This window comes from Heloderma suspectum, chromosome 1 (assembly GCF_057233095.1).
Source record: "Heloderma suspectum isolate Gila_16-S chromosome 1, 16-S_ref, whole genome shotgun sequence".
Classification (NCBI taxonomy): domain Eukaryota; kingdom Metazoa; phylum Chordata; class Lepidosauria; order Squamata; family Helodermatidae; genus Heloderma; species Heloderma suspectum.
The window spans coordinates 121548629-121574397 of record NC_139458.1 but is presented as its reverse complement, the minus strand read 5'-3'; the positions used below and the strand labels follow the sequence as shown (position 1 = coordinate 121574397).

At 43.8% G+C, this 25769-nt stretch overlaps 1 protein-coding gene across 1 annotated transcript; it reads left to right on the top strand.

Annotated features, from left to right (window-relative positions):
* The first annotated feature begins 3925 nt into the window (after positions 1–3925).
* Positions 3926–20743, top strand: LOC146357775 (uncharacterized). Its single transcript, XM_084850932.1, has 8 exons — positions 3926–3940; positions 4503–4742; positions 9942–10026; positions 10684–10749; positions 12449–12612; positions 13062–13188; positions 17306–17548; positions 17633–20743. Exons 1-8 carry the CDS (start codon positions 3926–3928, stop codon positions 17674–17676), a joined length of 984 nt encoding a protein of 327 aa, XP_084707058.1. The 3' UTR covers positions 17677–20743.
* The last annotated feature ends 5026 nt before the right edge of the window (positions 20744–25769 follow it).

The window sequence follows — 25769 nt, the reverse complement described above, 5'->3', positions numbered from 1 at the left end:
ATAGTGTCTGAAGTACGTCTGTTGGTTAATGTTTCTTGACAAAAATTTCAGAGGTGAGGAATTAATTATGAGGTGTGGTACACTATTTCATTAGTGCAAGCTACTATTTTGGATCATGCCAGGCTGCAATCCTGTGGTCCCTGCGAGGGCATCCCAGGGCCTGTTGGATGCTACAAACCCTCCCACTCTCTGGTTAGAGAGGGAGGTTGGTTCACGGATGTTCTCCCTAGATGGTGGCAGACCTTTCTGTTGTCATAGCTGCCCATCTGGCAGCGGGGCAAAGCACGGGGCAGTGTCAGGCAGCTGAAGATCCACAGGTTTCCTAGGCACCTTCATTCCCCTGACACCCCCTCCCCCCACATGCAAAGCTGGAAACTATGCCAGTCCAAAAGCTGGTGTAGTAAATTCCTTCCCATTAATGCATGGGGGGAGGGAACTGCCCACTCCCCACCTTCTGCCCTGTCAGGCATGAGCCAACGGCTTGGGATGGGGTTCCTCCAGCATCGACCTCCCCACCATCATCATGTAGGCAATTAAGAATAGGAACGTAAGAGCCTGTTTAATATAGCGGCCAACCAGATGTGGGGCGTGAAGAGAACAGCTCTCCCTTGTTTTCCATCCCACATCCCAAAACTGCTATCCAGTACACTCTGCCTCTAAATATGGAGACTTTATATTGTTGTACTGGCTAGTAGCCATTGACAGCTCTTGTTGTTCAGTCATTCAGTCGTGTCTGACTCTTCATGACCCCATGGAAGCATGCCAGGCCTTCCTGTCCTCTGCTCTCTCCCGGAGCGTGCTCAAGTTCATATTCATTGCATCGGTGATGCTATCGAGCCATCTCATCCTCTGCCATCCCCTTCTCCTTTTGCCTTCAATCTTCCCCAGCATCAGGGTCTTTTCCAGGGAGTTTTCTCTTCGCATTAGGTGGCCAAAATATTTCAGCTTCAGCTTCAGGATCTGTCCTTCCAATGAGCAGTCAGGGTTGATTTCCTTTAGGATGGACTGATTTGACCTCCTTGCAGTCCAGGGGACTCATAAGAGTCTTCTCCAGCACCACAGTTGGACAGCATCAATTCTTCGGCACTCAGCCTTCCTTATAGTCCAGCTCTCACAGCCATACGTTACTACTGCGGAAACCATACCTTTGATTAGATGGACCTTTGTCAGCAAGGTGATGTCTCTGCTTCTTATTATGCTGTCTAGGTGTGCCATAGCTTTCCTCTCAAGGAGCAAGCGTCTTTTAATTTCATGGCTACAGTCACCGTCTGCAGTGATCTTGGAGCCCAAGAAAGTAAAATCTGTCACTGCTTCCATTTCTTCCCCTTCTATATGCCAGGAAGTGATGGGGCCAGATGCCATGATCTTCGTTTTTTTAATGTTGACTTTCAAACCAGCTTTTGCACTCTCCACTTTCACCCTCAACAAGAGGCTCTTTAGATCCTCTTCGCTTTCTGCCATTAGGGTGGTATCGTCTGTGTATCTGAGTTTGTTGATAATTCTCCCGGCAATCTTAATTCCGACCTGTGATTCATCCAACCCGGCGTTTCTCATGATGTACTCTGCATATAAATTAAATAAGCAGGGCGACAATATGCAGCCTTGTCATACTCCTTTCCCAATTTTGAACCAATCGGTTGTTCCATGTCTGGTTCTTACTGTTGCTTCTTGACCCTCGTACAGGTTTCTCAGGAGACAGGTAAGGTGGTCTGGTACTCCCATCTCTTTCAGAGTTTGCCACAGTTTGTTGTGATCGACACAATCAAAGGCTTTAGCGTAGTCAATGAAGCAGAAATAGACGTTTTTCTGGAATTCTCTTGCTTTCTCCATGATCCAGCGAATGTTGGCGATTTGATCTCTAGTTCCTCTGCCTCTTCGAAACCCCACTTGTACTTTTGGTAGTTCTTGGTTCACATACTGCTGAAGCCTAGCTTGTAGGATTTTGCACATCATCTTGCTGGCATGTGAAATGAGCGCAATTGTACGGTAGTTTGAACACTCTTTGGCATTGCCCTTCTTTGGAATTGGAACGTAAACAGACCTTTTCCAGTCTTGTGGCCACTGTTGAGTGTTCCAAATGTGTTGGCATATTGAGTGCAGCACTTTAACAGCATCATCTTTTAGGATTTTAAATAGCTCAGCTGGAATACTGTCATCTCCATTAGCTTTGTTGTTAGTAATGCTTCCTAAGGCCCACTTGACTTCACTCTCTAGGATGTCTGGCTCAAGTTCAGTGAGTGCACTATCATGGCTATCAGGGACATTAAGATCTTTCCTGTATAGTTCTTCTGTGTATTCTTTCCACCTCTTCTGAATCTCATCTGCTTCTGTTAGGTCCCTGCCTTCTTTGTCCTTTATCATGCACCTCTTTGCACAAAACGTTCCCTTGAGATCTCCGATTTTCTTGATCTCTAGTCTTTCCCATTCTATTGTTTTCCTCAATTTCTTTGCATTGTTCATTTAAGAAGGCCTTCTTGTCTCTCCTTGCTATTCTCTGGAACTCTGCATTCAGTTGGATGTATCTTCCCTGTTCTCCCTTGCGTTGCGCTTCCCTTCTTTCCTCAGCTACTTGTAAAGCCTCCTCAGATAGACACTTTGCTTTCTTGCATTTCTTTTTCTTTGCGATGGATTGAGTTGCTGCCTCCTGAACAATGTTACAGACCTCCGTCCATAGTTCCTCAGGCACTCTGTCTATCAGGTCTAATCCCTGAAATCTATAACTCACCTCTACTGTATATTCATAAGGGATAAGATTTAGGTCATACCTGAATGGTTTAGTGGTTTTCCCTACATTCTTCAATTTAAGCTGAAATTTTGCAAGAAGCAGCTCATGATCTGAGCCACAGTCAGCTCCAGATCTTGTTTTTACTGATTGTATAGAGTTTCTCCATCTTTGGCAGCAAAGTACATAATCAATCTGATTTCGATATTGACCATCTGGTGATGTCCATGTGTAGAGTCACCTCTTGTGCTGTTGGAACAGAGTGTTTGCTATGATCAGTGTGTTCTCTTGGCAAAACACTATTACCTTTTGTCCTGCTTCATTTTGTACACCAAGGCCACGCTTGCCTGTTATCCCGGTGATTTCTTGACTTCCTACTTTAGCATTCCAATCCCCTATGATGAAGAGGACATCTTTTTTTGGTGTTAGTTCTAGAAGGTGTTGTAGGTCTTCATAGAACTGATCAACCTCTGCTTCTTCGGCCTCAGTGGTTGGGGCATAGACTTGAATTACTGTGATGTTGAATGGTTTGCCTTGGATTCGTACTGAGATCATTCCATTGTTTTTGAGATTGTACCCCAATACTGCTTTTCCCACCCTTTTTCTGACTATGAGTGCTACTCCATTTCTTGCCCACAGTAGTAGATATAATGGTCACCTGAATTAAATTCGCCCATGCCTGTCCATTTTAGTTCGCTGATGCCCAAGATGTCGATGTTCAGTCTTGCCATCTCATGTTTGACCACCTCCAGCTTACCTTGATTCATTGATCTGACATTCCAGGTTCCTAAACAATATTGTTCTTTACAGCATTGGACTTTCTTTTCACCACCAGACACATCCACAGCTGAGTGTCCTTTCAGCTTTGGCCCAGCCGCTTCACTCTTTCTGGCGCTACTTGGAAATACCCTCTGCTCTTCCCCAGTAGTATATTGGACACCTTCTGACCTGAGGGGTCATCTTCCGGCATCATCTCTTTTAGCCTTGTGATACGTTCCATGGGGTTTTCTTGGCAAAAATGCTGGAGTGGGTTGCCATTTCCTTCTCCAGTGGACCACATTTTGTCAGAACTCTCTGCCATGACCTGTCCATCTTGGGTGGCCCTGCACGGCATAGCTTATCTTCACTGAGTTACGCAAGCCCCTTCGCCACAACAAGGTAGTGATCCATGGAGGGGTTGATTGGATTATAAAATATTTCCAAATGGCAATTTCTGGAGTGAGTTGCCATTTGCGAATTCTCCGCCATGACCTGTCCATCTTGGGTGGCCCTGCACGACATAGCTTATGGCTTCACTGAGTTATGCAAGCCCCTTCGCCACAACAAGGCAGTGATCCATGAAGGGGATTGACAGCTCTATCCTCTATCAATTTGTCCAATTGCCCTTTACAGCTATCGAAGTTCGTGGCCATCATAATCACATCCTGCGGCAGTAAATCCCGTAATTTAATTGTGTGACACTGTAGTTTATTTTGTTTGACCTGAATCTACTGGACTCAATTGTATTGAAAGGTTCCCTGTTCTAGCATTATGAGAGAGTTAGGGTGCAATCCTACGCAGGTTTAGGCAAAACAAAACGGCGTCCAAAGCTTGGAGTTGTAGGCCTTTTTTTCTGTCTAAACGTGCATAAGACTGCGCCCTTAGAAAAAATATTGTTCGAAATTAAACGAAATTTCCATTTTCAGTTTGTTTTTTCTCGGTAAAAAAAAAAAGACATTTTCAAATTCCAATACGGACGCTCTGCAGTTTATCAAGTTCTTGTGTTCCTGGCTTGATCCAGAACGGAGCGGAGATCTGTTCCTTATACATAGTGACGTCACGCCGTGCCGCCGAGAGGAAACGGGTGGAAGAAACTATTGGAAGCGAGGCTGGGGAAGGCCTCTTGCTTGCCCGGGAGTTGGCGCGAGGGCCCGCGCGGGCGGGGGACGACGACGACGACCACTACCCCGGCCGTGCGCGGGGCGGGGCCACCGCCGCCATGGCCGTGTCGGAGAGTCAGCTGAAGAAAATGCTCAACAAGGTAAAGCGAGGCCGGCCGGCCGGCGAGCCCCTCCCTACCGTCCGGCATCTCACGCAGCCCTGGGTCGCCACAGCCCCCCCCCTTTGAAGGCGTCAGACCCCCCCTTTTTTCCTCTTAGTGGGGAGATGCGGGCGTCTGCGGGCGTGGAGAGTTCTGCTGCTGTTCTGCCAGTGAAAAGGGCCAGAACAGGACATTTCAGGGCATGCTGGGGAGGCTGTGGATCCACAGGATCCTAAGCTCTCTCTTTCCCCTGACATGCTACCAAACAGGTCCCAAAATTACAATAGCCCTGGAACTCATGTAATTCCATGCCCTTGTAGGCAAGGGGAAGACAGAGCAAATGTAAACAAAATCGAAAAGCCTTCTCCCGCTATGACCACAGCAAACTGTCAGGGCTTTGGACGTGGCAGTTTCTCCACCATTCACCCTTCTGCCTTAGGATTGCTCTGCCAGTTAGGCAACCTGTTCTATATTGGATAAAGCTACTTGAGTAGGAGGAAGTAGAATAGAAAAATGCAGTGACTTAAGATTTCAGCCTCTAGTAGAGAATTCTAATTGTGGGTGGGGACAGTTTCTCACCCATCTTTGGTGCTCTTGGTTTATGAATAAAGGTTTGTCATATTTGTCTCTTGGCGAGCTTAATTGAAAACAAACACCATGATGCTTTGTTTTTTAGATTTGTTTTTAGTTAATTGGATTAGTGATAAATCAAGGAGGGGTCAGAATATTTGAACTCATTCAATAACATTCTGAATATTTATTGTACTAGTGTTTTGTGGCATTTGGATGCTTTTCATATTTTTTATTTTAATTCATTCATGGCTGCATCACTCCCGTTATGTGCAGATATATATATATATATGTTGTTGCTCAGTCGTTAAGTTGTGTCCGACTCTTCGTGACCCCATGGACCATAGCACGCCAGGCCTTCCTGTCCTCCGCTCTCTTCCGGAGTGTGTTCAAGTTCATATTCATTGCATCAGTGATGCTATCTAGCCATCTCATCCTCTGCCGTCCCCTTCTCCTTTTGCCTTCAGTCTTTCCCAGCATCAGAGCCTTTTCGAGGGAGTTTTCTCTTCACATTAGGTGGCCAAAATATTTGCGCTTCAGCTTCAGTATCTGCCCTTCCAATGAGCAGTCTGGGTTGATTTCCTTTAGGATGGGCTGATTTGACCTCCTTGCAGTCCAGGGGACTCGTAAGAGTCTTCTCCAGCACCACAGTTCGAAAGCATCAATTCTTCGGTGCTCAGCCTTCCATATAGTCCAGCTCTCAGAGCCACACATTACTACGAAAACCATAGCTTTGATTATATGGACCTTTGTCGGCAAGGTGATGTCTCTGCTTCTTACTATGTTGTCTAGGTTTGCCATAGCTTTCCTCCCAAGGAGCCAGCGTCTTTAAATTTCATGGCTACAGTCACTGTCTGCGGTGATCTTGGAGCCCAAGAAAATAAAATCTGTCACTGCTTCCATTTCTTCCCCTTCCATATGCCAGGAAGTGATGGGGCCAGATGCCATGATGTTCGTTTTTTTAATGTTGAGTTTCAAACCAGCTTTTGCACTCTCCTCTTTCACCCTCAACAAGAGGCTCTTGAGATCCTCTTCGCTTTCTGCCATTAGAGTGGTCTGTGTATCTGAGGTTGTTGATAATTCTCCCGGCAAATTTAATTCCGACCTGTGATTCATCCAACCCAGTGTTTCTCATGATGTACTCTGCATATAAGTTAAATAAGCAGGGCGACAATATGCAGCCTTGTCGTACTCCTTTCCCAATTTTGAACCAATTGGTTGTTCCATGTCTGGTTCTTACTGTTGCTTCTTGACCCTCGTACAGGTTTCTCAGGAGACAGGTAAAGTGGTCTACTACTCCCATCTCTTTCAGAATTTGCCACAGTTTGTTGTGATCCACACAATCAAAGGCTTTAGCGTAGTCAATGAAGCAGTAATAGACGTTTTTCTGGAATTCTCTTGCTTTCTCCATGATCCAGCGAATGTTGGCGATTTGATCTCTAGTTCCTCTGCCTCTTCGAAACCCAGCTTGTACTTCCGGTAGTTCTTGGTTCACATACTGCTGAAGCCTAGCTTGTAGGATTTTGAGCATAACCTTGCTGGCATGTGAAATGAGTGCAATCGTGCAATAGTTTGAACGCTCTTTGGCGTTGCCCTTCTTTGGAATTGGAATGTAAACAGACCTTTTCCAGTCTTGTGGCCACTGCTGAGTGTTCCAAATTTGTTGGCATATTGAGTGCAGCACTTTAACAGCATCATCTTTTAGGATTTTAAATAGCTCAGCTGGAATACTGTCATCTCCATTAGCTTTGTTGTTAGTAATGCTTCCTAAAGCCCACTTGACTTCACTCTCGATGTTGTCCGGCTCAAGTTCAGTGACCGCACTATCATGGCTATCAGGGACATTCAGATCTTTCCTGTATAGTTCTTCTGTGTATTCTTTCCACCTCTTCTTAATCTCATCTGCTTCTGTTAGGTCCCTGCCTTCTTTGTCCTTTATCATGCCCGTCTTTGCACAAAACGTTCCCTTGAGATCTCCAATTTTCTTGAAGAGATCTCTAGTCTTTCCCATTCTGTTGTTTTCCTTAATTTCTTTGCATTGTTCATTTAAGAAGGCCTTCTTGTCTCTCCTTGCTATTCTCTGGAACTCTGCATTCAGTTGGATATATCTTCCCCGTTCTCCCTTGCATTGCGCTTCCCTTCTTACCTCAGCTACTTGTAAAGCCTCCTCAGACAGCCACTTTGCTTTCTTGCATTTCTTTTTCATTGGGATGGATTGAGTTGCTGCCTCCTGAACAATGTTACGGACCCCCGTCCATAGTTCCTGAGGCACTCTGTCTATCAGGTCTAATCCCTTAAATCTATTCGTCACCTCCACTGTATATTCATAATAGATATGATTTAGGTCATACCTGAATGGTTTAGTGGTTTTCCCTACGTTCTTCAATTTAAGCCGAAATTTTGCAAGAAGCAGCTCATGATCTGAGCCACAGTCAGCTCCAGGTCTTGTTTTTTTCTGACTGTATAGAGGTTCTCCATCTTTGGCTGCAAAGGACATAATCAATCTGATTTCGATATTGACCCTCTGGTGATGTCTATGTGTAGAGTCACCTCTTGTGTTGTTGGAAAAGAGTGTTGGCTATGATCAGCGTGTTCTCTTGGCAAAACTCTATTAGCCTTTGTCCTGCTTCATTTTGTACACCAAGGCCACGCTTGCCCGTTATCCCGGTTATTTCTTAACTTCCTACTTTAGCATTCCAATCCCTTATGATGAAAAAGACATCTTTTTTTGGTGTTAGTTCTAGAAGGTGTTGTAGGTCTTCATAGAGCCGATCAACCTCAGCTTCTTTGGCCTCAGTGGTTGGGGCATAGACTTGAATTACTGTGATGTTGAAAGGTTTGCCTTGGATTTGTACTGAGATCATTCTATCGTTTTTGAGATTGTACCCCAATACTGCTTTTCCTACCCTTTTGTTGACTATGAGTGCTACTCCATTTCTTCTAAGGGATTCTTGCCCACAGTAGTAGATATAATGGTCACCTGAATTAAATTTGCCCATGCCTGTCCATTTTAGTTTGCTGATTCCCAAGATGTTGATGTTCAATCTTGCCATCTCATGTTTGACCACCTCCAGCTTACCTTGATTCATTGACCTTACATTCCAGGTTCCTAAACAATATTGTTCTTTACAGCATTGGACTTTCTTTTCACCACCAGACACATCCACAGCTGAGTGTCCTTTCGGCTTTGGCCCAGCCGCTTCACTCTTTCTGGCGCTACTTGGAAATACCCTCTGCTCTTTCCAGTAGTATATTGGACACCTTCCGACCTGAGGGGCTCATCTTCTGGCATCATCTCTTTTAGCCTTGTGATACATTCCATGGGGTTTTCTTGGCAAGAATACTGGAGTGGGTTGCCATTTCCTTCTCCAGTGGACCACATTTTGTCAGAACTCTCTGCCATGACCTGTCCATCTTGGGTGGCCCTGCACGGCATAGCTTATCTTCACTGAGTTACGCAAGCCCCTTCGCCACAACAAGGTAGTGATCCATGGAGGGGTTGATTGGATTATAAAATATTTCCAAATGGCAATTTCTGGAGTGGGTTGCCATTTGCGAATTCTCCGCCATGACCTGTCCATCTTGGGTAGACCTGCACAGCATAGCTTATGGAGTTATGCGAGCCCCTTCGCCACAACAAGGCAGTGATCCATGAAGGGGATATATATATATATATATATATATATATATATGTACTTAATGAATTAGGGATGAATATTTATGTCTGTCTTAATGCAGGTGAGACAAGGGAGTTAACATATTGTTAGCGGGCTCTGCATGGCAAATTTTATTTGAGTACATCAGTAGGTCACAGTCTATATTGTAATATGTAAAGGGATCTGGTGATGGCAGTGAAGCCTCTGTCACCAGCTTTCTGAGAAATCAGGTCACATAGGTTGGCCAGCGTTGGACTAATACCAATGCTATGCAAGTGGAGATCGGCTTATGTCTCAGGAGTTGCCTTTCCCCTCCTCCCCTCTGCAGGGTTCCTCACCAGACCACATGTGTGCCCCAACCCTCTTGACTAGATCTGGACAGTGTGGGTGGGCGGACGGTGGGGTGGGGGACGGGACCAATCCACTAGTGGTCCAGAGGTGGAATGACACCATTGGATAAAACCCAGAGAGACTAAGCCTCAAAGGGGACCTTAGGGATGGGGAATCTGGAGCTGGGATTGCTTAAGGAAGAGAGGAGAAGAGGCAGAGAACTGCGAAACATTTTGTTTGTGGACCTGCATCTGCTTACTTCAAGGTAAAACATATGGAGTCTTGGCTTGTGAATATTCACCATTCCCATGGAAGTACTAAATGTGGAACTGTGTTTGATTTACTTTGCATAATGATACACAGTTTATAACTCACCTTGACTGATCATATTTGCCCACAATCCCTAGCTGTAATCCAGCAAAGTAGTTCCATGCATGGAAATGGGACTTACCTTTTCCTGGGTAAAGAATGGAAAGAGTAGTGTGTACTCATAGAATCTCAGCAGTCATAATGTGCCCCAGGAGCCTGTGCAAAAACTGGGCTCTGGTCACAATAGTTGTATTGAAGTAAGTCCAAATGTTGTCAGTGGGACTTGGTATTAGTGGGGGTTTAAGCCTTATAAAATTATTTTTGTTTTTTCTAGTACAAGTACAGAGGCTTAGCTGTTCAGGAAACTGTCAGTGTTATCGCCCAGTACAAAGACCTCAAACCTGTAATGGATGGCTATGGTGAGTTCTTCCGTTATGTATTTTGAGCTGCTTGATTAATATCTTGCATTTTTCATATGTTTCTCTGTTTTGTAGTGTTTTTGCTGACATTCAGCTAGCCTATGTCAGTGTCTTATCAGTAATTAATCATATTGTGCACAAATAATTTTATTGTGAAAGAGAAATAAGGCTACCAACTAGACTAATTACTTGGATTTGAGATGTGTTCTTTAGTAAGATGTTCATAAGCACCTTTTTTCATTCGATAAAAACCCCCCAAGTAAGACAGATGTAACGAAAGCATGGTCTTCACTTAGAGAGATAATTGTTTTCAGTTGAGGTTTTGTTTTGAAAGTTCTCATAACAGCTGTAGCAATTTTTAGAAGTAGCGCATTTTCTTCAGCATTATTACATGGCAGTATTTGCCTTAGATTCTTCAGTGGTATAGAGAATAGATCCTTGAATGGTACGGAGAAGATCTGGCTATGTATCATGATGATGTGCTAGGCATTTCACATGTGTAGCGCTGTTCATTCTTTATCCCAGAAAGTGATTACTTGTATATGGAAAAGTATGTGAAAAAGAGATTTCTCTGAGATAATATATGCAGTTTTGTCCATGTACACACAACTCCTGTGAGCTAACTGTAAAATGTACATAATGCTTCTTTCTTTTCAGTTTTTAATGATGGTTCCTCAAAGGAATTGATGAGCCTCACTGGAACCATCCCTGTAAGTTACAGAGGTATGTATATGTTTTGTCTAGTTTGCATGTAGATTATGTGAAAACATACAGATTTATTTTAATGTAACCTCTTCCAAATGTAACATTGTTAGTTTGTAACTTTGTAATTTTGTGTTCTATAGTATTGCAGAACTTCCATACTTTGTCATAATTACATTTCTTGAATCAATAAGTGTAACGAAAGCAAAACAGAAGCACAAACCTAACCCTAAAATAATTCTCTGTACTCAAAATAATTTATAATTCCGAGTCTCTTTTCATGGAGTTTAATGCTGGCACTCTGGGACAGAGTTGGTTAAGACAGTAGGTATCTGGTGCTGATCTCTTCTTTTATGGCTTTCTCCAGTTTCAGTGGGCAGAATAACAGTCTTATCAAGTGTATTTTACATGTTTTGCTAGTGTTTCTCCCTGATGATATGTTAGGCCCCAGCTTGAGGCAGTTCTTAAGAGACTCTAAATACCAACCATGGAAGGTCAAAACCAGCACTTTGAATTGCTCCAGGAAACAATTTGGTTACAAGAGCAGGGAGTGTACTGTCGGAGCTATATATTCCTATCGGCCACTCCAGTAACATCCTGGCAGATTTATTGACCTGGTTCGCATGATACAACAGCCCATTATGGTTTAATCTACCCATGGGGTTGTTGCATCATACCAGGTGCCCGTGGGTGCCATTTTTGAATTTTGAATTTTTGAATTTTAATTCATTTTTGAATTACCCACGGGTGCCGTGCTTGCTGCGACTTGTCATGTCATGTGGCAGGGATTGTTTTAGGATTAGATAACCCTCAAATAACCCATGGCTGCTTTTAGGGTTATTTGAAGGTTGTCTAACCCTGCAACAGCTCCTGCTGTCTGGGTTCACTCAGCATGACAGGCTACAGTGGGTAAATTAAGCCATGGTGGACTGTTGTGTCATACGAACGAAGACGTTTCTGAACAGTCTTTGATGTCAGCCCCACACAGAGTGCACCAGGGACTAGGGAATGAATGATCTTGCAAAGGCCAGCATCTCAAGGATAGGCTGGGGTGCCACCAGCATCCAGAGGACAGCTGGTAAAAAGCATTCCTAGCCAAAGGAGCCACTTGACCATCCAAGAGCATCCCCAAGCTGCAAACCTTATTTTTAAATCAGAATGCAGCTCCATCCAAAACAGTTTGGATGACTACTCCTAAATTGCTGAAACCCCCAACCAACCTCCATCTTGTTTGTATTAAGCTTCAGTTTGTTCACCCTCATCCACTCCTGATCTGACCCTCAAGATCACCTTAACCCAAAATTTAGTAGTCAGATAAGGACAAAAGGAAATATTTTGTGCAGGATAGGAAGTGTATTGCCAAAAGATGTCATGAAAGCCACTAGCTTGGATGGTATTAAAATACATTTGAAAAACTCATGGAGGATGGATCTGCCCATGGTCATTGGCCATGATTTTTACATATGTTCATAAGCTGTGTACCTCTGAGTAGTGGATACTTTGGATAAATGGGGTGGCTGTTGCCATACCCTCGGTGTGAGCTTCCAGGGCCAACTGTATCGCCTTTTCTAGAAGCAATATGCTGTCATAGATGTACTTTGATCGAGTGACTTAAGGCCATTTTTATGCACTCACAAATGTTGTAGCAACTAACAGCATTATCATATATTGTCAAATGCAGAAAATAATGAATTCTTTATTCTTCTTTAAACCTCCTCAGGTAACACATACAATATCCCAATATGTCTGTGGCTGTTAGATACATATCCATTCAATCCCCCAGTCTGTTTTGTTAAACCAACTAGTACAATGACAGTTAAAACTGGGAAGTCTGTAGATGCAAATGGCAAGATATATCTTCCATATCTGCATGAATGGAAACATGTAAGTACAACTAAAACTCTTAACATAAGTCCTGAATTATTCCACAATTTAAACACCATTTTGTTTAATATTATGTTTTCTTCTTTGGCCCTTTGGTGTAGCAGAAAGACATGGCCTTGGAAATCTGGAGCCTGTATTGAGTAAGATATTAGTATTGTTACATAGTCCAAATAGTGTTAATGCTTTCCTCATGCTTGCTCTGTGTCATAAGATTCAATAAGATTAACTGAAGTAAGTCCTGACACAAAATGTATTTACAGTCACTGCCATTATGTACAATTAGGGTGCAATCCTGTGGGGATAGGCGGCCGTCTCCAAACTCAGAGGTGACCGCCTGTCCAATGCAGGTAACTGATGAGGTGATGGATCAGTTGCCCTTGTTAATGGGCAACTATGCTATCTTTGTGGGAGAAAAAAACAGTCAACTATCTTATCTGCTTCAACCCTAGCCACAATCAGATTTGATGGGACTGATTCAAGTTATGATCGTGGTGTTTGGAGAGGAACCTCCAGTATTTTCTCGGCCTACTATTTCAGCATCCTACCCACCTTTCCAGGCAACAGGACCACCATACAGTAAGCACCTTATACCCCTTATACACGTAAATAAGTTTCACTGAAAGCTTCTGGTTGCTGTGGCATTTGTCTCTGCTGATTTTTAAAGATGTAGTTAGGTTGTTAACATTATTATGTTGTTGTTGTTACAATTTTTCTGGAACATAAAAGAGTCCTCCTGGTATCCGTAGAGGCTGGTTTCTTGTCTTTGACAGTTTCCCAGTGCACAGCACAAGATATATCACTAGTTCTCAGTCTATACAGTCTATTCCAGTTTGCCAACAAATTAAAATGTATTGTCTAGGTAGGGGATGGATCCAGAGTTCCTGTAAGTGGAACTCTTCTCATGGCATGAACCACGTGAAGGAAGAGGAAGTGATTTCTGCAATTTCTCCTTTCCCCTACAGCCCCTGGAAGGGTTGTGAGACCTTCCAGAACAGTCTGGGAGGTGTCCTATAGGGCTGCAGTGGGAAAGGGGAACTGAAGAAAATCGCATCCCCTCATTCCTCCCACGGAATTCTCTGCTGGACCTCAGTCTCTTCCATGAACAGAAGGAGCCCTCATGGCAGGTACACTATAGATCCAGCCCTTTGTTTACAGATGTGCTGAGGATTAGACTGGGTACCTTGAGCATGTTGTCTAATATATATTTGATTATTTTTTATGAAATGTATTTGATTTTTCAGTGTTTACTGATATTTCAACAGCATTGGTAAAATTCTTTCATTCCTTGATCCACCTTTTTGAAGTCTTATTTATCCTATTACTTTGCCATTACCAGTGGCTATCTTTTTATATGCAGTTATTTTTATCATTTGTTTATTGCACCCAGCTGCGATATCTTTTTGTGCTCCGACTTATCCCAGCTGTATTCTCTGTACTAGTTTACCTTTAACTGCAAATCCAGTTAGGGACTGTCCAGTTTTCTGGAACCTTTAATGACACATCTATATTCTGTTGTTCTTACTCCTAAGGTATCTTAATTTTTAGGAATGTGACTCATGTTTAATTTATTTTATAACATCAAAGTGTATGTAGTTAATAAGAATGCATTGATCAAAACTATGCCATTTGGATTCAAATGTGATGTGGAGAACAGCCATCTGAAGGAAATGCAGACCAAAGGAGGAATGAGAAGAGACAGATAGAAGAATCTTGCCTAGGAGTGAAGTACCAGGGGTTCAGGCCTCCATTAATTTCTGGGGAGTTTAGAAATGCACATGGGCCCAGTTCAGATGAATCCCTAAACTTTAGTTTTATATTATCAGAAAGAGTCTGCTTGGGCTTGAGTGCTCCCCTCTGCTCCTTTGGCGTGGCTGGGAGGAGACTGGAAGCATCTGCTTCCTGGTTTAAACTAACCACAGTTTGGTATTTTGTCTGAACTGGGCCAAACTGCATTTAGTTTAAGAAGGGGTAGGCAGCCTGGTGGAAACAAGATAATCTGACCCGTTTAGTGCTCCATAGTGGGGGGGGGGGTGTTCTTTAAATTTAGTTGGGGGCAGCAGGGGACGCTTGTTGCCCTGCTCAGGCTTATTGAAGCAAGCTATGATCAGAAAACACAGCTGGGTCATGGCTTGATTTAATAAACCCTAATTTTAAACTTTAAACGAACCGTAGTTCAACTTTTCGTGGGTTTTAAAATAGGCTTAAAGTGATACGCTCTTTTGTGCTTAATTTTTCATTTGTTTTTGTATGAGGTTTCCATAATGTTTGTACATTGCCTTGGGGGCAGAAAGGCAGTTCTTAAATATTTAAATAAAATTTGTGGGAGAAAGTGGTTGAATTTCTTCACAAGCCATGATTAATTTTATTGGGCAGTACTAGGGATGTACGAAATGTGCTCCTTCTGTTCCTCTTGACTTCTGCAGTTTGTGTAGTCCAGTGCTACATTCTGCTGTTCACAAGCCCCCAGAATTCTCCTCTTTGTTTTCCACTCTGAAAATTGTGTAGATAAGTACAAACAGATCCTTCTCACCCAGCCATCTTTGCGAGTCCGCGTAAATTCCAAAAGAAACACTATTTCTCGTAAATGTTTACGTTGGGAGGGGGGTGGGAATTTTTCCCACTGCGTAACTTCTGTAAGAATTGTTATTTTTCGTAAAATGTTTACGTTTTTCCACTTGGCGGAAATTTTTCCTGCCGTTTAACTACTGTAAGAATTGCTATTTTTGTAAATGTTTATGTATTTCTCCCTTGGTGGGAATTTTTCCCGCCGTGTAACTTCTGTAAGAATCGCTATTTTCATAAATGTGTACGTATTTTTTCCTTTGGCGGGAATTTTTCCTGCCTTCTGTATGCACCGCCGCTGTCTTGTTTTCTCGGACAGGGATTGTGATTTTATTAATTTCTGAGTATTTCCCGTTTCTGTTCCTGTCGTTTACTGTTCTTGTTAACCTCAGAAAACCCAGGATCTGACATAGAAAAACGGGCCTCCGCTTTTGCAAAATCTATCGTAAACTTCCCGGTCACTTCCTTTCTGTACGTGGACGTGGTGGCCTGGGTCAGTCAAGCTTGCAAAACAAACAGTTCTGCTGTCTCTTTTTTCCCCTCCTCCAAGCTCTTTCTTTCTTCTTGTGGTCTGCTCCACTTCATAATGGCTGCAGAAGGAGCAGCCTTAGGTAGGAGGCGGGGGCGAGAGGAAACTAAGGCCTGGATCATTAATATACAGAACTACAAGGCGGTGGGAGTACTCTTCAGGAGCAGCTCCTGCAGGCATGAAGTATATTGGGAGCAAATCAGGAAGCATGTGCAACAGGTGGGGTATGAACGTACCATGGGGCAACTGGGTTCAAAGTGGAAGTTCCTGAAGCGCTCCTTTATGAAGGAAGGGCTGGATGCAGCTGAGAAAAGGACACCCTTGCCAAACCCACCCCCGTACTACTGGAGGGTCAGGGCAGTGTGGCTGAAGGCGGGGAAGCCTGCATTCTTTGAGAGACATATGCCAGATAAGTTATCCCATCATCAAGCTTGAATGAAAACAATGATGTATATGATGTACCCCTGTCCTCTTAGACCCTTCCAGTCTCATTCCCATGTCCCATCCCTTTTTGCAGCCACCCCTCACAAGCTAATGCAAAAGCCCACCTAAAAATAAAGCTATGTCTTTGTGGTCTCAGGTAAAGTCATGTGGATAAACAAACAAATTCTGACCTTTAGCATGCGATCCTATGCTTTTTTGGACAGAAAAAGGTCCTACAACTCCCACCATCCTCCGGCCACTTTGGCGGGTTGAAGGGATGCTGGGAACTGTATTACTTTTCTGTACAACAACATGCATAGGATTATGTCCCGCTCTACAAATGATATTATACACACTGTCCATTTGCGGTGAAATGCTGCTCCTGCTGCTGGTCTCTGTGCAGAGCACAGAGACTGGCAGCAGCAGCATTTCAGTGTGCACTTCATCTTTATTTATTTAGTGATTTCTGAATTTTTGCACCCCACCTTTCTACCAAGAAATTGGCACTCAAGTCAAATGATGAGCAACTGTGGCACAGTGGTGAAAGTGTTAGACCGGGAGCTGGGAGATCTGGATTCTAGTCCCCACTCAGCCATGGAAGCTTGCTGGGTGACTCTGGGCTAGTCACACAGACTTTCAGCCCAACCTACCTCACAGCGTTGTTGTTGTGAGGATAAAATGGAGAGGAAGAGGATAATGTAAGCCGCCTTGGGTTCCTTCCATGAGGAAAAAAGGTGGGATATAAATGCAATGAATAAATAAATAAAATCAGACAGCAAGAAACATTACAGTGCACATACCACTGGCCACAACATTGCAAATGCAGAAATGCAATATCAGTTGTGCAGTGAGTAAAAGTGCAATCCTGTGCATGTTTACAGAAGTCCTGCAGTCCCCATCATCCTGCCAAAAATGGCAATACTGTATAATCTGCCTCTCTAATTATCACCTCAATAGACCTTGCTGGCAGAGTAATTATGCAATACACTAACAACCTTACAGAAGCCCAGAGAAAGGATGTGACACATTGTTTGAACATACGGTACGCCTAATATTGCATTGTGGTGGGACAGAATCTGTGGTTGGTATGGTAGGAAATGGTGATAGACGGATCCATGACTGTGGCTTTGTTCACCACATATATAACTGAAATCATTCTGTTACTGTGAAATTCCACAGTGGCACATCATGCACTGCTTGCTGAGGAGGGACTGAGGGAGGCAGAAAGAGAAAAGAGAGATGCGGAGGAGGAATCAGGATCCAAATCCGATGAGGTTACTGACCAGCAACATCAGCCAACAGAAGGAGACCCAGGAGGAGCATCTGCGGAGGAAGGCCACCTTTCTACGGTTGCTGCAACGATGCCTCCTACTGTACTCCTCAGGCGTCTGCTGGTGGATGTGCAGAAGTTAACTAGGACCTGTAAGTACTACATAGACAATGACAGCTAACACTGCCTGTAAGATGCATATTACTATTATAGTTTATTCTTCTCTTTCTATACAGGTAATGACCTTCAAAGAAGGGTTCAAGCCCTTGAGGAGACATAACATCCCCAAAACTGATGACTGAGGCCTGCAGCCAGCAAGATCGCCAATGTTTTTGGATTTAATTTTGTCTGGGTTGCTTTACTTCTGTGCTACCTGTAAAAGTCTATAGGTTTCAGCCCTGAAAAAGCAGTAAACACATTTTCTATTCAAGAGATCTTATTTTATTCTTAATTTGTTTCCAAAAGTACTAACATGAACCAACACAGAATGTGTGGTGCGATGTGCCCACACAGCACTGCAAAACAAAGGCAAAACAAAGACCTTCAGTGCATCAATTTTATAAGTGTACTTTTTTTACATTAAAGTAGTTGAAAACATTAAGACCATTCTGAACATTGGAAAATGTTTATACACAAGATGGCGTCTGACATATATGTGTATGGTATATACACATATATGTATATATGTGCACTTAAAATGTGGAAATCTTTTGGTGGAAAAATAGTGGCTTCATTCACAAAATAATATTATGCTGGCTTAGGAATCCAGTGCCACTTCTCTCCTTGAATTGTACTGTACTAATATTAGTTTGTGAATGAAGCTGCTGCTTGTTCCTAATTAAGAGTTTCACCACAACAAATCTAGATTTTATTTTTTATTTTATTTTATTATTAAATTTATTAATCGCCCATCTGGCTGGTCACCCAGCCACTCTGGGCGATGTACAACACACAGTAAAAACAGTTTAAAACAATAAAATTCTACAATAAAAACATTTTCTAAAATACCCTAACCCACCCCAAACGCCTGCCTGAACAACAGCATTTTTAATGCACAACGGAAGCTCATTAAAGAGGGGGCATGACGGAGTTCCCTAGGGAGGGAGTTCCACAGAGTGGGGGCCACCACAGAAAAGGCCCTCTCCTTCGTCCCCACTAGTCTAGCTGTCCTGGCTGATGGGACAGAGAGAAGGCCATCCGAGGCTGATCTTGTTAAGCGGCCTGTCTGGTGCTGCTGGAGGCGCTCCTTAAGATAGGCTGGGCCGGAACCATATAGGGTTTTAAAGGTCAAAACCAACACCTTGAATTTGGCCCGGAAAACAACTGGTGACCAGTGCAACTCCTTCAGCACTGGAGTGATGTGATCTTGCCGGCGGCTGCCTTTAATCAGGCGAGCCGCCGTGTTCTGTACCAGCTGCAGTTTTCGAACCGTCTTCAAAGGTAACCCCACGTAGAGCGCATTACAGTAGTCTAAATGAGAGGAGACCAGGGCATGTACTACTGATGGGAGCAGATGGTCGGGAAGGAAGGGGCGCAGCTGCCGTATCAGATAGAGTTGATACAGCGCTGTCCGGCTCACCGCTGACACCTGAGCCTCCATGGACAGCTGGGAGTCCAAAATGACCCCCAGGCTGCAGACCTGGTCTTTCAAGGGTAGCCGTACCCCATTCAACACCAGGTCAACATCCCCCAGCCCCCTCTTGTCTCCCACCAAAAGTACCTCGGTCTTGTCAGGGTTCAGCTTCAGCCTATTCCTCCCCATCCAGCCACTCACCATCTCCAGACACTTGGACAGGGATTCTACGGCCAACCTTGGTGAAGATTTAAACGAGAGGTAGAGCTGCGTGTCATCCGCATATTGATGACACTGCACCCCAAACCTCCTGATGATAGCCCCCAGCGGCTTAATATAGATGTTAAATAGCATCGGGGAGAGGATGGAACCCTGTGGCACCCCACAAATGAGCGGCCACGGGTCCAAAATGTCCTCTCCCAGTGCTACCCTCTGGTACCTGCTGGAGAGGAAGGACCGGAACCACCGCAATACGGTGTCCCCAATGCCCAACCCCTCCAGGCGGTCCAGGAGGATACAGTGGTCAACGGTATCGAAAGCCGCTGAGAGGTCGAGGAGAACAAGGAAGGAGCATTCACCCCTATCCAGAGCCCTCCTCATATCATCTACCAAGGCGACCAAGGCCATTTCTGTCCCATGCCCAGGCCTGAAGCCCGACTGAAATGGGTCTAGATAATCAGTTTCTTCCAAGTGTGCCTTCAACTGCACCGCCACCACCCGCTCCATCACCTTGCCCCAAAATGGCAGATTTGAGACTGGGCGAAAGTTGTTCAAAACTTGAGGATCCAAGGAGGGCTTCTTTAAGAGCGGTCTTATCACTGCCTCCTTGAGGGCTGATGGCATCACTCCCTCCTCAAGGGAGGCGTTCACCACCACCTTGATCCCCTCTCTCTGCAGCTCATAATGACCCAAGATGGGCAAGGATCAAGTAAGCAGGTGGTCGGCCGTACCGATGAAAGCACCTTGTCCACTTCATCAGGAGGAAGAAGCTGGAACCGATCCCACAAAACCGGTTTGCCACAGACCGCCTCTTGCTCACTAACTGTATCCACAGCTTGCAGAGTAACACACCTAATCTTTTACACATGTATTGCACATGTATTTTACACATGTATTACACATGTATTTTACACATGTATTGCAAGGAATTGCCAAGCCATGAAAACATGAGTGTCTTTAATTTCCACAGTACTTTACAGGATGCACTACTAATACTTTTCCCATTTTACTAATGTCTTTTTAAAAAAAAAATTAAAAAAGAAAAACAAAACACAACAACATAAACACACAACACACATACACTAAAATATCTCTTAAGATTGTAAGATATCTACCTTTGGCTCCCCTTACACAACAAATGCTTATTATTATTCTCTAGTTCTTATCTTAATTGTATATCATACATTGAGTTCACAGACATATTTCTCTCCTAATTTTAACAACAACAACAACAACAAAAGGGAATAACCATCTCAAAGTTCAAAATCCACATACATATATATCATTTTTCTCTATTTCTTGTACAAATTCTATGAAAGGTTTCCAATCTAACATAAATTTAGTTGTTGATCCTTCTTTAATTATAATAATAAGTTTTGCCAGCTCTGCCAGCTCCATCATTTTCATGATCCACTCGCTCACAGTTGGTATTGTTTCATTCTTCCACTTTTGTGCATACCATAACCTTGCAGCCATTGTCATGTAGACAAAGAGGGTTCCCCCCTTCTCTTTTACATGTTTATCTGTTAGTCCCAATAAAAAAGTTTCTGGCTTTAATTCCATAGTAGTCTTTAATATTCTTTGAGCTAAAGACTGTATTTGTTTCCAAAATGTTTTAGCTTTTTTACAAGTCCACCATAAATGATAAAACGCTCCCTCTTGATCTTCACATCCATTTTACTAATGTCTTGAAGAGTAAATGCATGTAAAAGTGAAAGTCAACAAACAGCTTGTTTCTCCATATTGATCTCTGTGTTTGCTTACTGTTCCACAAACAGCAACAACAAGAATGCTGTATAGGCCGCCAGACAGGCAGGCAGCACAACTGGACTCTGCATATCGGTGTGAGTTATGCAAAGCACTGGTACATACGTTTTGCTACTGTTAGGTGGGTAGCATTTGGAGCAGAGCCCAGACTAGAAAGGAACTTCTTGCTCAAAATAAGAGCAAGCTGGCTACGGTGTGGAATATGTCTGCTGCTGGTGGTGCAGCCACCACTGTGCGTTGCCTCTTCATGCACATTTGGAATTGGTTTGCTACCATTTGCAAATGTGCACGAACTGAAGGTCACACACAAGCACACGCATTCTGCGTTATTCCACAAATGGCAAAGATGGAAACAGACGGTGCCATATGCATACGAGTCATTGCTCTTTGGAACTTTGAGTAACATTAGCAGCCATATCATCATCCAAGCGGTCCTCCTCATCACTTGATGACTGCTCTATTCTGCTGACAGTTTTATCTGGTGGAGGGAGGTGCTGCTTAGGAATCCATTTCCTGTTTGAACGTATAAAGGCAAGGGTAGAGACGTGTGCTGGTGTTTGTCTACTTCGACAGTTGGTGACAGTGTTCCCAGTGGTAGAAAAAAGCCTTTCAGAAGACACACTCGAGGGAGGGCAAGATAGATGCCAAATGGCAACTTTGGTCATATTTGGCCAAACTCCATGTTTTGTGTTCCAGTAAAGGAGAGAATCACTCTCTGGTCTGCTGTGCATTACAGAGAAACTGTCTTGCAGAAGCTTCCAATTCCTGGCTAGCCACATCATAAACGGATCCTTTGCTGTGTCTTTCTGTACGGTTCTCCTGCACAGTTACACCGAGCTCCACTGCCAATGAGTACAAGTAGAACTTGCCATGAGATGTTCCTGTATGTCATGGTGCAGCTGCTGTAGTGTCATCGTCCTTCCTGCTGGTGAAGTTGCTGCAGATATTATCTTCAGGGGAGGTAGTAGTCCTAGCCTCATTCTTCCCCAGTTCCTCCTCATCCAGAACATCTTTCTTATAGCAATCTATGATTTTCTCAGTTATATAGGTTTTAAGACTTTGGAAATCAGGGTTCTGGCTTTGCTGCACCTCCTTCATTGTGTTATCCCTGAACCATGGTTCAAAGAATGATGCAGCAATGTATTTCATATCCGTCCTCATCAAAGTGATGTGTTTGTTGGTGCCAATCTCCTGTAGAAGGAATTCAGCAAGCCTAACTGCAGGGTTGGGGACTTGACTGTCTTCAGTAGCGGTGTGCTTACAAAGCATTTTCTCAGCGCTCCCTCTATAATCTTCAGCACAGGTAAAACCTGGCCTAGTGTAGCATTGTCTGCACTAAGTAGTGTTGTGCATTCATCAAATACTTTTAATATGTCAACCAGGTCTTGCATCAACTCCCACTGCTCTGGTTTGACATAAAATTTGGAAGAGTGTTGTTTCTCTAAAACGTAATCATTTATAGCTGCTTTCTGCTCACAGAGTCTCTCTAGCATATGCAATGTGCTGTTCCAGCGTGTACACACATCCAAGATAAATGTGTGTTGTGGAAGACAACGGCTATGTTGGATGGCACCTATTGCCTCCATTGATGAGCAGGACTGCCTGAAGTGGGTGCAAATGGATCGGGCCATCTTAAGTAGCTTGCCTATTTTAGGAGATGCGTTGTTCAATCCTGAACTCATCACAAGGTTCAAACAGTGTGTAATGCACTGAACGTGGTTTAGCCCTGCAATGCAGACTGCTTTCAGGTAGCTGGAGGCATTATCTGTTGCTAAACAGCCTACTGATAGATTTAAGGGGACGAACCAGGATTGAACAACTCCATCAATTTTTATTGTAATGTTTTCTGCTGCGTATGTCCCGGAGAAAATGGTAAGGGTCAATGTTGCTGTTCGCCAAGTCAGTCTGCAGATCTCATTAATGAATACCCATTGCGCACTGACACACAGATAAGACTTTGCTTGATTGCTTGTCCATGTGTCACTCGTTAAATGTATACTTCCTCCAACTGCACATTTCAAATCCTGGTGGAGTACCCTTCTGATTTCAGAAGCCAGGGCTGGAATGGCAATGTCACTAATGTAGTGACGAGAAGGGACCTCCCACAAAGGGCACAGTTCTTTCACGAAATCCAGGAAGGCCTCCTCTTCCACTATGGAGAAGGGCAGCAATGAACTCTGTCATTGCTGCCTGGACATTGCCTGAGGGGAATTTCTGTGTCAGCGTGAGGCATTTTTCCATTGACAACTGGCTCTTAACTAAGTTGCCTTCTGTGTTCTTCTCACCTGAACTACTTTGCGTTTGGTCTTTGCAAGATGATGCAAAGAAGGCAGTAGTGGTCTTTTTGGATTGTTGTGATAGTGACTTGCCTTTACTATCTTTTGGCATGAGAAGTGCATGATGCACCTCCATGTGTCGCCACTTGGCAGACGTGCCCACTCGTCCACAGCCCCCTTCCTTTCCTAGGCACAGACGACTTCGAAAAACATTGCAAAGTACAACATACCAATCATTTTTTTCATTTTTGAAGAAGCACCACACATAAGAACTCACCCTTTCACCATCTTTTCGTTGGTGAATGGGAGTTTCAGTTTCAGATGAAGTGGCATTGGCAACTGTACGTTGTCGCTCATCTCTGCCTGTGGATGCTGTTGGTGGCATTGGTAATGATGATGACCGGTTCTGAGGAGCAAGGGATCTCAGTCCCTGAGATTTGGGATTGCTCCCAAAGAACCCTGCAGGCTTGACCACAGACTCAGTTTCAGGGACATTGGTATTGAAAGACTCATCATCATCAATGTCTGAATCACTGATGAAATTACGTCCTCCGGGCCTATTTTCCAAATTACATGTACCACTGCCCACGAGATAATTATCAGAAGGTAGCTCTGGACCTGGTTCATCTTCCGTCCCACTTTTGCTTTCAGATGCAGGGAGGACTGTTGTGGCCGTTTCTGTAAAGAATCCAAGTAGAAGCGGAATTTCAGGATAAATGCACCTTTTACACATAAATAATAAGAATGAGAAAACACTGTATATTACTTATACAAATCTAGGAAACATAGCTTGGAATTGCAATCCAGAAGGTGCAGCTGTAAGGTACTACTGCACTAAAAGCACTGAGAAAACATACACCACAAGGTGCAAATAAAATGTACATACTTAAAAGCTCCACAAGAGTTGTCTAAAATTGTCCTCGCTGCTCAAACTCTGAAAAGACTGTATCATTGCTGTGGGAGGATTGAGTCTTACCAGATTCATCCTTTGGAATGAGGTAGACTTCGTGACTGTCATTCTGCTGCTATAGAATCTCCATGGGAACATTTTCATTTGCTTTGGACACACTTCTACCCTTCTGCTCACCATCCATGAACATTTATCCTGTTCCTCCAGAAATGTGGCTGGTTCTGCCGCTTTCAGTAGCAGACGTTGGCAGTGTGTGCTGCTTGCGGTTGCAGGGTGGACTGGGGCTGGGGCTGTCGGTGCTGGTTACACTTCGGGCTTCCTGCTCCTCCAAATATCGTTGAACTGCAACCTCCACGCTGACTCTCCGGCGTCCGTACATCTTTTGAGTACTGGTTTGATTACAGGTTTTTTCTCCATGAGCATGTCTCTGGGGTGGGCAGGAGACATACTGTAAATGCATGTGGTGAGAGAATTACTCATGAACATATTTCACTATAGCAAAGCTGAACACATGTAAACAGCCTATAATCGCATACAGTCAAGTAAAAGTTCTTTGAGGTTTATTTGTGTTGACAACTTCCCCCGCCATATGCTGCCACCCCAAATCCCCCCCCCCAAAGGCACATTTTACTTTCCGTTGAAAGAAGCCACCGCTGCAGCCTGAAACACAGGCTGTTGGCCTTCCCCTGCCATATGCCACCCCCAAATCACTAAATAGGGGCACATTCATGTAAAGTATATCAAAGAACATACCTTCACACAGACTGTAATAAAGGTTGAACTGTGCTGTAGAACCAAGGCCACACTTACCACTTGCGGACACTCTTGCCTGCAGCAGCACCGCGAACACACGACACAATGACTGAACTGAAGGCGGGGGGAAATGGTTGGATTACTCCCTCCTCCCCTCCCTCCTCCCTTGAGTTCCCTCCCCTCGATGGTCTTATCTTCCTGGTGGGGTGGGGTGGGGTGGCCTGGGAGGGATACCTCACCTCACCTCGCCAGACAATTAATAAAAAAAAAGATTGAGGGTAGTTTACCATTTATCTGTTTTAAAAGGGTTATATTCTTGTATTGTTTACGGAGCTGTACAATTCGTTTTGTTTTTTTTAAAGCGTATTATCGTTCAATATGCATCACATTGCATCCATCCGATCTATGAATTATATTGCGAATTTATATACGTACATTTTGCGACTCTGCGAAGAAAAAGAAAGCCACATGGTCGCAGGCAAAATACATATTTATTATCGTAACAATAGGAAACGCATACTATGCTTCCGATTTACAAATTACATTGTGTATTTATTTTCGTAAATTTTGCTATTGTGTGAACAACAAAAAAGGCACGTGATGGGTGGCTCTGCAGAACCTTGTGGCACCGTTCCACTGAGGATTCCACAGCACGGATTGATGGCAATTCGATCCCATTTCAGTTCGTGGCAGAATTCTCTGACATCTCTAGGCAGTACTATCATCAGTAGGACATGGAGAAGAGATGTTTGAAGCACAAAGATCCTATTTACAGTGCAATATATGCATGTTTATTCTGAAGTGCCACTTGTTCAGTGGGGCTCACTCCTGGGTTAGTATACATAGGATTGCAGCCTCAAGTACCTCAACAATTT

What these genes read in the sequence shown, in the direction of transcription:
- LOC146357775 (XM_084850932.1), top strand. An exon ending in ATCTGCATGAATGGAAACAT is followed by an intron (nt 12,613 to 13,061) that starts GTAAGTACAACT and finishes CTTCAACCCTAG; the next exon opens with CCACAATCAGATTTGATGGG. An exon ending in GGCAACAGGACCACCATACA is followed by an intron (nt 13,189 to 17,305) that starts GTAAGCACCTTA and finishes GAAATTCCACAG; the next exon opens with TGGCACATCATGCACTGCTT.